The 14,520-nt window shown below is 43.0% G+C and overlaps 1 protein-coding gene across 2 annotated transcripts; it reads left to right on the forward strand.

The window, feature by feature from the left end:
• Window positions 1-477: 477 nt before the first annotated feature.
• Window positions 478-13,277, forward strand: LOC107373411 (zinc finger protein OZF). Of its 2 annotated transcripts, XM_054737494.2 has the most exons (5): window positions 478-690; window positions 841-953; window positions 6,328-6,793; window positions 12,867-13,011; window positions 13,139-13,277. In XM_054737494.2, exons 2-4 carry the CDS (start codon window positions 944-946, stop codon window positions 13,006-13,008), a joined length of 618 nt encoding a protein of 205 aa, XP_054593469.1. In that variant the 5' UTR covers window positions 478-690; window positions 841-943; the 3' UTR covers window positions 13,009-13,011; window positions 13,139-13,277. The 2 variants fall into 2 exon arrangements, with proteins under 2 accessions (XP_054593469.1, XP_054593468.1); XM_054737493.2 differs by lacking the exons at window positions 12,867-13,011; window positions 13,139-13,277 and having other exon boundaries at window positions 6,328-7,814.
• The last annotated feature ends 1,243 nt before the right edge of the window (window positions 13,278-14,520 follow it).

Here is a 14,520-nt window from a genome sequence, read left to right on the forward strand (position 1 = left end):
ACGCACACACACACACACACACACACACACACACACACACACACACACACACACACACACACACACACACACACACACACTGTTTTCAAGCACCCATCATGTAGTACAAATACACACAACAGATCTACAGTTTGTGCTTTTTGAAACAGAATGATCTTCATATTGAGATATTTCCCTTTTCTGACCACCAGGGGAGCTCGGGAGAGCTCAACAGGCACATGGGTGCGTGTTTTGTCGGGGGCGTGGTTTGTCCGGGCTGCGTCTGCAGCTAGACCTTCTGTACGGTCCGACCGACGTTTTCTTTTTTTACCTACATTATATTGAAATGTTTCAAAGTTGCAAACATTTTAATGTATACGTATTATTTTTAACATCTTAACAGATACTCTGACCCTTAACTATCGTAAAATGCTTCGAGCGGAAGTAGACGCCTTTCGCGCATGCGTGGTACCGATCGGGTTTCCGGTACGGATCGGGCAGTCACAAGACTCAGCAGTAAAAATGTCTTCTCTTCAGTCTCTGGGAGAGTTGATCAGCTAAAGCGACTAACTGCTGCTGCTGCTGCTGCTGCAGAAATCTTCTCACCAGGCTGTGGAAACCTTCTTCTCCTCTCAACAACTTGGTGGAGTTCTTTCCAGAACCAGAGAAGAAATTCTGCGGTCTCCGTGACAATCGGAGCTCCAGAATCAGGTTGTGGGTCAGAAAAGCTTTTCTCTAGACTCCCTGCCCTCTGGATCTGCTGCTGTTCCTTTGGCCAGAACCAAAGCGTTGGATCTTTAATCTCCTGCTTTGTTCTGAAGCAGCATCTTAATCAGCTCTCCTGCTTTGTTTCTGTTGCAGCTGTTAGCTAAACACGGCTAAAGAAAACCTGCTACCACTTCAGGATCATCCATCAGCTGGGACTGATTCATCGCGTGTTCTTCACCACCTGGACCTGGACAGCATGGACACAGGTACTGATGGATGGATGAATATATTATCACTGCATGGTGGGACATTACTGTACCGCACTCATGAGGCGTTATCATTAAATAATGTGGTTTTTAGTCTGCTGCAGCAGCTCGGCCCGAACCTCTCTGGTTCTTTCTTCACAGAGGAGAGAAGCTCCAGAGCTTTTGAACTATTGAACTAACTTTGATTTTAACACAGCAGGACTTCAAGACGAGGAGGCAGTGATTGAATTTTATCTTTGTTTACCAAAATGATCAAACAAATGGTAAAAGACAGCTCAACTGAACCTAAATGGAATAAAAAACCTGAAATAAGAATAAAAAAATAATGAAAAATGCTAAACAATTAAAACACCTTAGTTAGTATGTCATTAAGTTTTTCTCTAGGAAAGATGGATCTAGTTTGTGAGTGGTTGAAATCATCCTGGTTGCTAGTTTGACGTCCACAATGGGTTTCAGGTCCTTATACTAAATGGGTTGTCTCTACCAGACTCGGTAGCTGACATGTCAGGAGAGACAGCAGGAGCGATTTGTGGCAGCGGCAGCACGAGTGGCACTTGCAGTGGCAGCTCTGATACTTCCGGGTGGTGCCACGGCTTTTAGTGGCACCCGCGGCTTTTAGTGGCACTAGCCACGCCCCCTACCACTGCTGCCATTACACTTCCGGGTGGTGCCACGACTTTTAGTGGCACTAGCCACGCCCCTACCACTGCTGCTCTTGCCTGTTAGTGGCACTAGCCACGCCCCCTACCACTGCTGCCATTACACTTCCGACTTTTAGTGGCACTAGCCACGCCCCCTACCACGACTTTTAGTGGCACTAGCCACGCCTCCTACCACTGCTGCCACGGTACCTGCGGCTGTAGGGACCTCAGTAATTGCAGCACTTATTGCATCATCGGCCTCATCATGCCAACGTTTTTATTTTTTACTTTATTAACAAAATCAAAACAAACAAGGCTGTCACCGAAAATATTTGAAATATTTCAAGCGGTTTACAAATGCGTTTCCCAGTCACTTCATGCATATACAGTGTAATGCAATCAGAAGCGTTAATGCATTTATTTTTTCCATCATTTTTGTTGCTCCCCCAGACGAATCCGTGACAGATCTAGTGGAAGATCCACAGACACTTCCGGGTGGAAGACCGGCGGTGGGTCACCGGCCTCCGGTACAGAGTCAGGAAAAGCAGGGGAGCACCAGAGCCAGATGGAGAGCGCCAGAGCAGTTCTCAATTTCTGAAATAATTTATGACAACTGCTACCAATGTGGATTGTGGAATAAAAAGAGATAAACTGTTAGTTTTCTCAATATTGTCATTGCAATCGGGACAGATACCGCCATCTGCCGGCTTAAAATGGTATTGCAGTACATTTTAAACAACTTGGGAGTGAAAAGGCTGTTTTGTCACTACAACGGATTTGGGGATGTAGTTTATTGTTAATAGATATTGTGGTTTCACAACAATAAAGTTTTGTATTGTGCATATGGATTTATGAGTAGTACGAAACAATGTCTGAGTTTCTTGTTCTTTAAATTACAGTCCAATTAATCATACATGTTTGAAATATAATGCTGAAATATTAACCTCTGAACATTTTTTGTTTGTTGATGATATTTCATTTTTAATTTATTATTATTTTGCATCATGATTTATTTTATGGTGTAGTGTCATGTGGTAATTGTTGCAAATTCTAAATGTAATTTTTATTTTCCTCAACTGAGGTCATTTTTATTTGCTTTATTCTTCAGTACGTTGAATGTAGGTTACATTGTAAACTGAATGTATGTGAAAACGAAGATTGAAATAGTTTTAAAAAAGTTTAAAATGTACTGCAATAACCATTTTAAGCCGGCAGATGGCGGTATCTGCCCCGATTGCAATGACAATATTGAGAAAACTAACAGTTTATCTCTTTTTATTCCACAATCCACATTGGTAGCAGTTGTCATAAATTATTTCAGAAATTGAGAACTGCTCTGGCGCTCTCCATCTGGCTCTGGTGCTCCCCTGCTTTTCCTGACTCTGTACCGGAGGCCGGTGGCCCACCGCCGGTCTTCCACCCGGAAGTGTCTGTGGATCTTCCACTAGATCTGTCACGGATTCGTCTGGGGGAGCAACAAAAATGATGGAAAAAATAAATGCATTAACGCTTCTGATTGCATTACACTGTATATGCATGAAGTGACTGGGAAACGCATTTGTAAACCGCTTGAAATATTTCAAATATTTTCGGTGACAGCCTTGTTTGTTTTGATTTTGTTAATAAAGTAAAAAATAAAAACGTTGGCATGATGAGGCCGATGATGCAATAAGTGCTGCAATTACTGAGGTCCCTACAGCCGCAGGTACCGTGGCAGCAGTGGTAGGAGGCGTGGCTAGTGCCACTAAAAGTCGTGGTAGGGGGCGTGGCTAGTGCCACTAAAAGTCGGAAGTGTAATGGCAGCAGTGGTAGGGGGCGTGGCTAGTGCCACTAAAAGTCAAGAGCAGCAGTGGTAGGGGGTCGTGGCTAGTGCCACTAAAAGTCAATAATCCAATAATACCTAGCTGCGGACATTGCCCAGGAAAAACGTTTTTCCTGGGCAATGTCCGCAGCTAGACCTTACTCCTAAAAGTCGTGGCACCACCCGGAAGTGTAATGGCAGCAGTGGTAGGGGGCGTGGCTAGTGCCACTAAAAGCCGCGGGTGCCACTAAAAGCCGTGGCACCACCCGGAAGTATCAGAGCTGCCACTGCAAGTGCCACAAGCGCTGCCGCTGCCACAAATTGCGCTCGGTCCTGCTGCATGTCAGCAGGTTTGTCCTCACAACGTGGTGAAAAGAGAGCTGAGTCAGAAGGCGAAGCTCTTGATTTACCTGTTTGATGTTCCCACCCTCATCTATGGTCACGAGCTTGGATAGTGTCTGAAAGAACTAGATAGTGGAAACAATGTCCAAAATTAGTTTTCTCCGCAGGGTGTCTGGGCTCTCCCAAGCCCCCACAATGCGGCTCAAAAATTGCAGTTCCACCCTCATCCACTAGGGGCTGGTGTCAGAAGCTAGCAAATCCTCATTGACTCCCATGTTAAAAATACCATTTTCACAGCAGAAACAAACATGTTTACAGCCTGGTACCAAAACATGTTTTTGGTTTAAATGATCTAGTTTACACTCATGACAACTCTGAGGGGGGTGAATTTTTTTCTCACTCTTCTGTTTAAGTGTATTAAAAGCCAAAAATTCTGTATAATTAATGAGCATCAGACCCACGTGACCACAGAGCTAGCTCCGTGGAAAGGCCTCAGTAGAGCCTCGGTCTGGCTTGGAAACTGTTCCAGGATTTTGAGTCTCTGTGTTTGTGTATTCTTGTTTGGATATTTTTTGTACAATTGATGGACAAAATGACTTGCTGTGGCATTAATTGCACTAATGGAGTGTCCAAGAAGTCTCCACTTCATTTTTTTCGGTAAGTAAAATTGTATTTATGTACAGTGGGGCAAAAAAGTATTTAGTCAGCCACCGATTGTGCAAGTTCTCCCACTTAAAATGATGACAGAGGTCAGTAATTTACATCATAGTTACACTTCAACTGTGAGACAGAATGTGAAAAAAAATCCATGAATTCACATGGCAGGATTTTTAAAGAATTTATTTGTAAATCAGGGTGGAAAATAAGTATTTGGTCACTTCAAACAAGGAAAATCTCTGGCTCTCACAGACCTGTAACGTCTTCTTTAAGAAGCTTTTCTGTCCTCCACTCGTTACCTGTATTAATGGCACCTGTTTGAAACTCATCTGTATAAAAGACACCTGTCCACAGCCTCAAACAGTCAGACTCCAATCTCCACTATGGCCAAGACCAAAGAGCTTTCGAAGGACACCAGGAAAAGAATTGTAGACCTGCACCAGACTGGGAAGAGTGAATCTACAATAGTCAAGCAGCTTGGTGTGAAAAAATCAACTGTGGGAGCAATTATCAGAAAATGGAAGACATACAAGACCACTGATAATCTCCCTCGATCTGGGGCTCCACGCAAGATCTCATCCCGTGGGGTCAAAATGATCATGAAAACGGTGAGCAAGAATCCCAGAACCACACGGGGGGGACCTGGTGAATGACCTGTAGAGAGCTGGGACCACAGTAACAAAGGTCACCATCAGTAACACACTACAACGGCAGGGAATCAAATCCTGCAGTGCCAGACGTGCTCCGCTGCTGAAGCCAGTGCATGTCCAGGCCCGTCTGAAGTTTGCCAGACAGCACATGGATGATACAGCAGAGGATTGGGATAATGTCATGTGGTCAGATGAAACCAAAGTAGAACTTTTTGGTATAAACTCAACTCGTCGTGTTTGGAGGAAGAAGAATACTGAGTTGCATCCCAAGAACACCATACCTACTGTGAAGCATGGGGGTGGGAACATCATGCTTTGGGGCTGTTTTTCTGCTAAGGGGACAGGACGACTGATCCGTGTTAAGGACAGAATGAATGGGGCCATGTATCGTGAGATTCTGAGCCAAAACCACCTTCCATCAGTGAGAGCTTTGAAGATGAAACGTGGCTGGGTCTTCCAACACGACAATGATCCCAAACACACCGCCCGGGCAACAAAGGAGTGGCTCCGTAAGAAGCATTTGAAAGTCCTGGAGTGGCCTAGCCAGTCCCCAGACCTCAACCCCATAGAAAATCTGTGGAGGGAGTTGAAAGTCCGTGTTGTTCGGCAACAGCCCAAAAACATCACTGCTCTCGAGAAGATCTGCATGGAGGAATGGGCCAAAATACCAGCTACTGTGTGTGCAAACCTGGTAAAGACCTATAGTAATCGTTTGACCTCTGTTATTGCCAACAAAGGTTATGTTACAAAGTATTGAGTTGATTTTTTGTTATTGACCAAATACTTATTTTCCACCCTGATTTACAAATAAACTCTTTAAAAATCCTGCCATGTGAATTCATGGATTATTTTCACATTCTGTCTCTCACAGTTGAAGTGTACCTATCAATCATCATTTTAAGTGGGAGAACTTGCACAATCGGTGGCTGACTAAATACTTTTTTGCCCCACTGTATTTTAGGTCACTGCCGAGCTGAGCTTAGATTTTAACATGTACTGTTTAACCATGGCTGACGGCTGGTTCTCCCCGCAGCTCGGCGCATCTCTTGTCTGATCGCGGCTTCTGTGTGCTCCTTACAACACCATCAAATTAGAAATCCATCCCTTGTTAATTACAAGTCAGGCTGGGTGGCTCACTGGCTGCTTCCAGGCCAGTGACTTTCAAGAGCTACCGGTAGCTCATGACCAACATGTTGGAGACACTTGCAATAACACCTCTCATATGTGTGAATTTAAAGTTACAGCAGTCGGTAATTCACGTTATGTGTTTCTGTTTCCAACAGATGTTCAACAGATGGTGCAGGTTAAAGAAGATCCTGAAGAACAGAGTGCTGGTGTGGACCAGCAGGACCCAGAACACCTCCACATAAAGGAGGAAAAGGAGAAGCTCTGGACCAGTCTTAAGGGAGAGCATCTCCATTTGAAGGAGGAGCCTGATTCTGCCAGGTTTAAATTCAGTGCTGTTTCTATAAAGAGTGAGGATGATGAAGAGAAACGTCTGTTATCACAGCTTCATCAGCAGCAAATAGAAGACAGAGATGTTCCAACCAGCAGCCCATCTGACCAGATGACAGTAGAAACTTGTGGAGTATCAGGAACTAGCAGGAACCCAGATCTGAACCCTCTTGAACAAACATCTGATTCTTCAGAGACTGAAGTTAGTGGAGATGATGATATGAATCTAGACTCTGGGATGTCAGACTCTGGGTCTGAAACGGGAGACGAAGGCCATGACCGCAATGAGAACAGGTCTTCTGAGTCAGATGTTAAGATTGTCAACATATCCTTTAACTGTCTTGAGTGTGGTGAACGATTTCATGACAAGCAGTCTCTCCAGAATCATGTGAGAGTAACCAGTCATTCAGCAATAAGGTCTTCCAGCTTTTTGGTTAAAAAGAAATCGGTTAGACTTAAGCAACCTGTAGACTCATATAGGAAAGTCCAGAAAGAACTAAAATCATTTAGTTGTGGTGACTGTGGAAAAATATTTAGGAGAAAATCAAGTTTAAACGATCACATGAGAGTCCACTCAGGACATAAACCTTTTGTCTGTGAGCTCTGTGGAAAAAGATTTACCCGAAAGTCGACTTTAAACGATCACATCAGAGTCCACACAGGGCATAAACCTTTTGTCTGTGAGCACTGTGGACAAGGATTTAAACATAAGTCAACTTTAAACGATCACATGAGAGTCCACACAGGGCATAAACCTTTTGTCTGTGAGCACTGTGGAAAAAGATGTCAACAAAAGTCAACTTTAAACAGTCACATGAGAATCCACACAGGACAGACACAGTTTGTTTGTGAGCTCTGTGGAAAAAGATTTACCCGTAAGTCAGGTTTAAACGATCACTTGAGAGTCCACACAGGACAGAAACCTTTTGTCTGTGAGTTCTGTAGAAAAAGATTTGCCCAAAAGTCAACATTAAACGATCACATGAGAATCCATACTGGACAGAAACCTTCTGTTTGTGAGCTCTGTGGAAAAAGATTTACCCGTAAGTCAGGTTTAAACAATCACATGAGAGTCCACACAGGACATAAACTTTTTGCCTGTGAGCTCTGTGGAAAAAGATTTACCCATAAGTCAACTTTAAACAAGCACTTGAGTGTCCACACAGGATAGAAACCTTCTGTTTGTGAGCTCTGTGGACAAATTTTAAGTGACAGTGTGTACTTTCCTAGCAATAGGGGGCAGTACTGACCTAACTGATTGCAAGCAAGCAGTATTTTTGTGTTTGAGTAAGACTTTACCAATGTAAGGTGAAGGCTATTAGGGTCAAAAACCTCTGCACTTTTCAAACATGTAGTTCGTCAGATCTCTGCTGCGGGGGTGGGGGTTGGTTGTGCTCCCGACTGACCCATGTTCAGTTGTGTCAAGTATTTTAGACTTCTGTGTTTTTACATTGCTTTTAACTCATTCACTACCAGCAGTTTCCTGATCAGAAAAGCCCTTTGCTGCCAGCGTTTTTCAGCGTTTTCACTGTATTTTTAAGAGTCACAAAACGTTGCACGCTAGGACGATGACATTGCCAAAACAAACAAAACAAAGAGTAGACTCGCCTCTAAAATCAGGAAGAATCCGTGCGTTTCAAGCGTTATCTGTTTTTTCATAATCCGTTGTTGAATTGTGATCGGCAGAAGCTTTTCCGGTTTGAGCCTCGCTTTTTTTACGGCAACGGCCCAAAACGATCTGCTAACACATGGATTTTCTGCGTCCTTATCACATGATGTGTGACTTACGCAGATGAAGATAGGCTTTAGAGCTGGGATCTTTGTTCTCACGGTGCGGGGGCTTGTTCCGCCCACATAGTAAAAAAATGAGCAGTTAATGAGTTAAGTGTTATGGTGGTAGGGTTAGGGTCAGGGTTGAGGGGTTACAGAGTGACATCTTAATAGGGTCCCAGCAACAAAATGGGGTTTAATACAACATTTAGTTGACTTAAAAGTGCACCTAAAAGCACAGCTTCTCTTCTTTTAGTAAAAGCAATGTTTGAGATCCTTAGCACAAAAATGTCTTTTAGCAAAAGGTGTATCTAAAATGATATAATATTTTATAAGTCTCTTTTTTTATATAGACCGATTCCATCCTTTGGTTCAGTTTTCACCAAACACAATAAAATATAGGCCCATTGCATGTTATTGTTTACATCCAGGTAACTGAGCACATCCACACTAGCTGGAGAGCTAGACCCCCGTCTCCAGCCATTACCCAGAGCTGTATCTCCATGATTTAAGTTAACAAAATATAACCTAGGGATTTAGATTTGACTACTTTAGATGATCTAACGCATCTTGGTGTAGATGAACAAGAAATAAATAAACATCTCTAAGCTAATGGTGTTTAGCACAAAACTTCCAGATGAGTTTGAAATAGCTAGCTAGCTAACTAGACGACAGTCCTCAGAACTTGCTGTCTGGAGTTCTCACAGCTGAACCGAAGGAGTGTAAGGAGCATAATTATATAAAAAAAGTCCTTAGATGGTGGCTATACTTTGTTTCTGGACATGTGAGGCAGATATTTTACACTTAGTCTTCAGTGTTTTATATCTAATTCTGTTGTTCATTCATTTTTGGTTTGTCCTTTATTGCTGTAAAGCATATTGAGTTGCCTTTGTTTGGCAAATGTGCTATATAAATAAAGCTGTCTTGTCTAGTCAAGTAATTTTTTCACAGATTCCATCCTAAGCTTCAATCCTAACCAAGATGATAAAATATGTACGTTTTTAAGATTTAAGTCACCAGGTTTGTTTAAAAAATCTACAACAAAAAAGAATAAGTGAATCCTCTAATATTAGCCTGTATTCAATTAACAGCCGGGTATCACATTTTGGCCGGTGTCGGAGTCGGCGGAGGTGAATAATGGCCGTTTTTTTATTGTGGCTGGGTGGAATGTGGTAACAAGAAAGTACCACGGGGGGGGGGGGGGGGGGGGGGGGGGGGGTTGTGTCATCCATCTCACTTTTGATTTGCCAGTGACAGACCGTGAGGGTAACTTTAACCATGGCAGGTGCGGAGACTAAGAGGAGGCGAAAATTTAATATCAAGTTCAAAGAGAACGTGCTGATTATGCTGCAGAATGCTCTGGGGAGCAGTAGGGGTTGTATGAACTAGTCACTAGTCAACTTCACCGCTCTATAGTGACTTGTTATGCCTGTCATCGACGAGTCACTGTCATGTGACGTCAAGCTAAACAGACAGGGTTAAAGAAAATATGATCGACCTTTTTCCCCATCACTTTCATTTTTTAAATAGTAGTTAATAAACATTCGATACCATTACAATTTTCTTTGATTTAATTTTAAATAAACATTTAGAGTGCCCAGGTAGCACATTAAAAAAATGCAATTTAACGGTTTTCTTAAAGTAGGAACGTTTAACCTGTGCGGCCAGAGCGCTCTCCTTCCTTCTGCTCTGCGTAAACCTGAACTGGTCACCTACTTGTGCGTAATCAAATGTCTATAGGGGAAAATATGGAAAGCTATCCATGAGGTTCACTTTTGCCTCAGACCGACTTATTGCTGTTTTATGGTGTGGCTGAATCTGCAATCAGCTGTCACGCGGACTGGAATAACAAATGCTGCAGGTTCGGAGTCACTGGCTGGAGCGGACCCGATAACACGTCATCCCAAAATAGAAGCTAATATCATAATTTGACCTGGAATGAAAGATGTTGTTATAAAACCTCTTAAAAGTTTTTATCACAGAGGAGGCAGCACTCATCTCTGCATTCAGTCTGACGGCACAGCGCTGGAGTTTGTGTGTGTGTGTGTGTGTGTGTGTGCGCGCGCGCGCGGCACAGCTCCATGAGCCGCTCCAGTCACCGCGTCTCGTTATTTGGCGCTATTTAAACCAATGTTGTAAAATTACTTCTGCCCAGCCCAGATGTGCTCACATGTGCCCCCGTGAGCCGTGGTTCCGCTGGAACACGTCTGACTGACAGACGCGCTCTGAACTTCAGATCTTCAGTGCGCTGTTAAAAGAATAATTTCTTGATTTATTTAGTTACATCCACAATGTTCTGTGTGTGAGGTTTACAATGTCAGAACACCTGCATGAGACAGAGTGTTAATTACAATCTGCCAGAATGACTCGCCACCTTCAGATTTCTCCAACATCGTTAAAAATGATCAAATACGGAACATATCGGCGTGCGCAGGCAAGAGTGCTGAAGCTCGGCGCATTATTATGAAGCTAGAACACATGCGGAGGACACGCACACGTGCAAAAATATACTTGTTTTCAATTGCATTTATTGGGCCCACTTACTTTTTCTTAGGCCCACCCACAAATGAGTTTCTGGCTACACTAATGGTGACATATGACAGACTTCTCTGAGCTCTGCAGCCATTACACTTTTCACCTTGCACACCCCCTAGCGGCGTGCGCGCACCACACTTTGGGAATCCCTGGTCAAAAACGCCAGCGAACCATTAGTTCATTTTGCTCAAATAGAAATAGAGGCCTGCCTCTAATTCTGGCCCTCCTTCCAATAAAAGCCTGGAGCTTGATGAGCTTCTGTAAAATACAGGCCCGGGCCTGTATTAGAGGATTTACGGTAAACTAAAATTTAACTCACTTTTTGTACGTTATGTTCAGAGAACTTGTTTTCAGGGTGAATTGTCGGGACTTCGGAAAGTGACGAATCCTAAGTTTCTGTCTTAACAAAGATATTAAAATGTGAGTGTTTTTGAGATTTAATCTGTGTCTCTTGATTCTGCCAAATTTGTTAGATGGGAAGGAAACCAGACAAAATTAAAGATTAACCCTCCCACTGTCTTTATGGGTGACCCCGCGAGGAAAGTTGACCATTGAGCAGGATTGATGGTTTATCCCTTGAGGTCCATGTGGCAGGGGTGAAGTGGTGCTCACTCCTCACCCCTGCTACATGGACCCAAGGGATAAACCATCAACCCTGCTCAATGGTCAACTTTCCTCGTGGGGTAAGACCTATTAGGACAGTGGGAAGATTAAAGCAGTTTTAACTACCAAATATTAGATTACTGTAATTCATTACTCTCAGGAAGTCCACAGAATGTAGTTAAAAGTCTTCAGCTTGTCCAAAATGCTGCAGCTAGAGTTCTGATGAGAATTAAAAAGAGAGATCATATCTCTCCTGTCTTAGCTTCCCAACAATGGCTACCTGATAAATTCAGAATAGATTTTAAGATCCTTCTCACATATAAAGCTCTTAATAATCAAGCTCCATCATACATCAGTGACCTGATTGTTCCATACGTTCCTAACCGAGCACTTCGCTCTCAGACTGCAGGTTTACTGGTGGTTCCCAGAATATCTAAAATTAGGATAGGAGGCAGATCTTTTAGTTATCAGGCTCCTCACCTATGGAACCAGCTCCCAGCCTTAGTCCGTGAGGCAGACGCCTTGTCTACTTTTAAGACTAGGCTAAAATATTTTTATTTGATAGGGTCTATGGTTAAAATCTGATGTTAGCCTAAATCTGGACAAGTGGGGGAGTAGAGGGAGGTGGAGTGTACAATTGGTAAAGACGGCTCTCCTTTGCCCTGCCTCCAACATGCCTCCATCTTTTTTTTTTTTTTTTTTTACCGTGTCCTGTCTGCTGTGAAGCAAGCATTGATGTCTGAATGCTGGTAACAGGCCTTACAGATTTACTCTCAGGTGGAGCATCAAAGCGTCTGCTTTTAATGTCACGCCTGATACTTAAAACTTTATTATTATTGTTTTTGAATGCTTTGTAATTCCGACCAGACATGGAGACAGAGGTGAAAGAGAAAGGAAAAGAAAAGGTGGGGAGAGAGGAGGGGTGGGTTTCCACAAAAATAAACAATAGTGAACAAGAGTCTGCTTCTAGACCTGCAGAAAAAGACAAAAAAAAGCAAAAGGGCAAAAAATGGGACACAACAACAATACAACAAGATCAAGCTATCACTGCGTCAACTTGATGAAGAAATATATAATCAACATTGCTTAACTGAAGAATCACGATAATAAATCACAGTGCATTAAGTGTCCACCATAGTCTTAAGACCTGTGTTTAACGTGCCCAAGCCCATACTTTTGAGAGCACCATGTGAGCACCTGTGTGTGTACACGCGCTTGCTTATGTAAGGTTTATCTGAAGCCCCCCTAAAACGGACCTAACGACGTCAGCGCATTGAAGTGTTTTCAATGTGCATTTGTTTATTCAACTTAAGCCTAATAATGATTAGATCAGTCTTAAAAATGTAAATTCTCTGTAGTTTTCCCTGCTGCTTTTCTTTAAACAGAACAGAACCAGTGTACTCCAGGTTATGTTTTGTTTTACATTTTTCAATAAAAAACCTCTTTTAATCTATTACAGGTCAGCATGCACTGTGCTGCACATCTGCCTCTGTGCTGGTGAAGTTGTGGGTCTGGAGGATGAGCGTGAGGAAGATGTGTGTGGAGGAGGTCAGTGGTGCTCTGTCCTGCAGGAGGTACCAGCAGACCACCACTACTGTTAACAGGCAAGTCATTTATGTAGGAACCTCTATTAAAAACAGCACTGTGGTTTTATTTGCTGAAGAGTCACAATTGTTATACCAGTGGATCCACAAACCATCTCCTCATTTCATATTTCTGAATACGTCTTAGAGATGTAACAGCCGTCGTCTGAGCCAGCCCAGCAGACCCTGTAGATAGACGATAGAGTGGACAGTGAGAGGAAGCGTCCCCAAGCTCTCTCTGCAGACCGTCCTGTATGATGTTCCTCTGGCCAGAAACGTCCAGACACGGGTCTGCTCCAGCCCTCCATCCACGTCTGGATCCTCCTGCAGCAGATCCAGCTGCACTGTTAAAGACTTCCTGCTCACTCAGTTTAAATAAACGATCCAGGAAGAGTCACTCAGGTTAATCCTGTTTTAACCGTACATAACTGGTCCATACCGGTTCTGATCTGTAAATAAGTGTAACGTATTATAAATAATCTTGTCTCCTTACCATCTTTTCATTTTCTGTTCATGTAGCATGTTCAAAAACATCTGTAATAATAAAACTGGTGATAAAATCAATGACCAGAAAGAGTTATCAGTATTTGTTTTAATAAATGTGTTCAAATATCAAACAGCTAATTAACATTAACATGATGACAGTAGAAGGCCTCTCTCCCAGGAGGACCACCAGGTAAAGCCTCTCCTGACCCTGGACACCTGCAGTCCTACAGAGTAAATCAGAGACCACAGGCAAATAAACACATTTTTACATTTTTCCACATGAGAAGATAAAAATTATATTCTTCACACAAAATATTTGAACTGTTCTTTAAAACGTGTCAGCTGTGTAAATCCCTGAATGCACCCACATTTGAGGATGCAAGAATGAGTATTCTTTGAATTCGGACGGTACTCATCGCTGCGCTGTGACGTCATCGACCTCAAAATGTGTCCTTACAAGCATCCTTCCCATGGATTTGGACACACCCTATGTCACATTGGCAGCGCTCATTCAGCTATTGGAAGTTAACTGTTAGCATTAGCAACTCCACAATATGGCAGAACTGCTTGAAGCTTGAGTTCTTGGTGGAGGTAAAACATAAACGTAGCAAAGCAAATGGAGGCAGTGGAAGAGTCATCTTACTGTTAGCCAATCAGAGGCATCATGAATAATGGTAAATTGCCTGTAGTGGTGAATTGCCTTCTTAGGGTTTTACAACCCCCCAAGATGCTTCACAGCACAATCAGTCATCCACCCATTCACATGCTGGTGATGATGAGCTACAATGTAGCCACAGCTACCCTGGGGCGCACTGACGGAAGCGAGACTACCAAACACTGGCTCCACCAGTTTCTCCGACCACCACCAGCAGGCAAGACAGGCTGTGTCTTGCCCAAGGACACAACAGCAGCTTTTGGGAGCCAGGATTGAACCTAAAACCTACTGATGACTGGAACACACCTGCACTGGGAACATTACTTTTAAAAGTAATTAGTTATAGTTACTGATTACTTTGTCAAAAAGTTACTCAGTTACTGAGCTAC

The sequence above is a fragment of the Nothobranchius furzeri genome, chromosome 4 (genome assembly GCF_043380555.1).
Source record: "Nothobranchius furzeri strain GRZ-AD chromosome 4, NfurGRZ-RIMD1, whole genome shotgun sequence".
Lineage (NCBI taxonomy): Eukaryota > Metazoa > Chordata > Actinopteri > Cyprinodontiformes > Nothobranchiidae > Nothobranchius > Nothobranchius furzeri.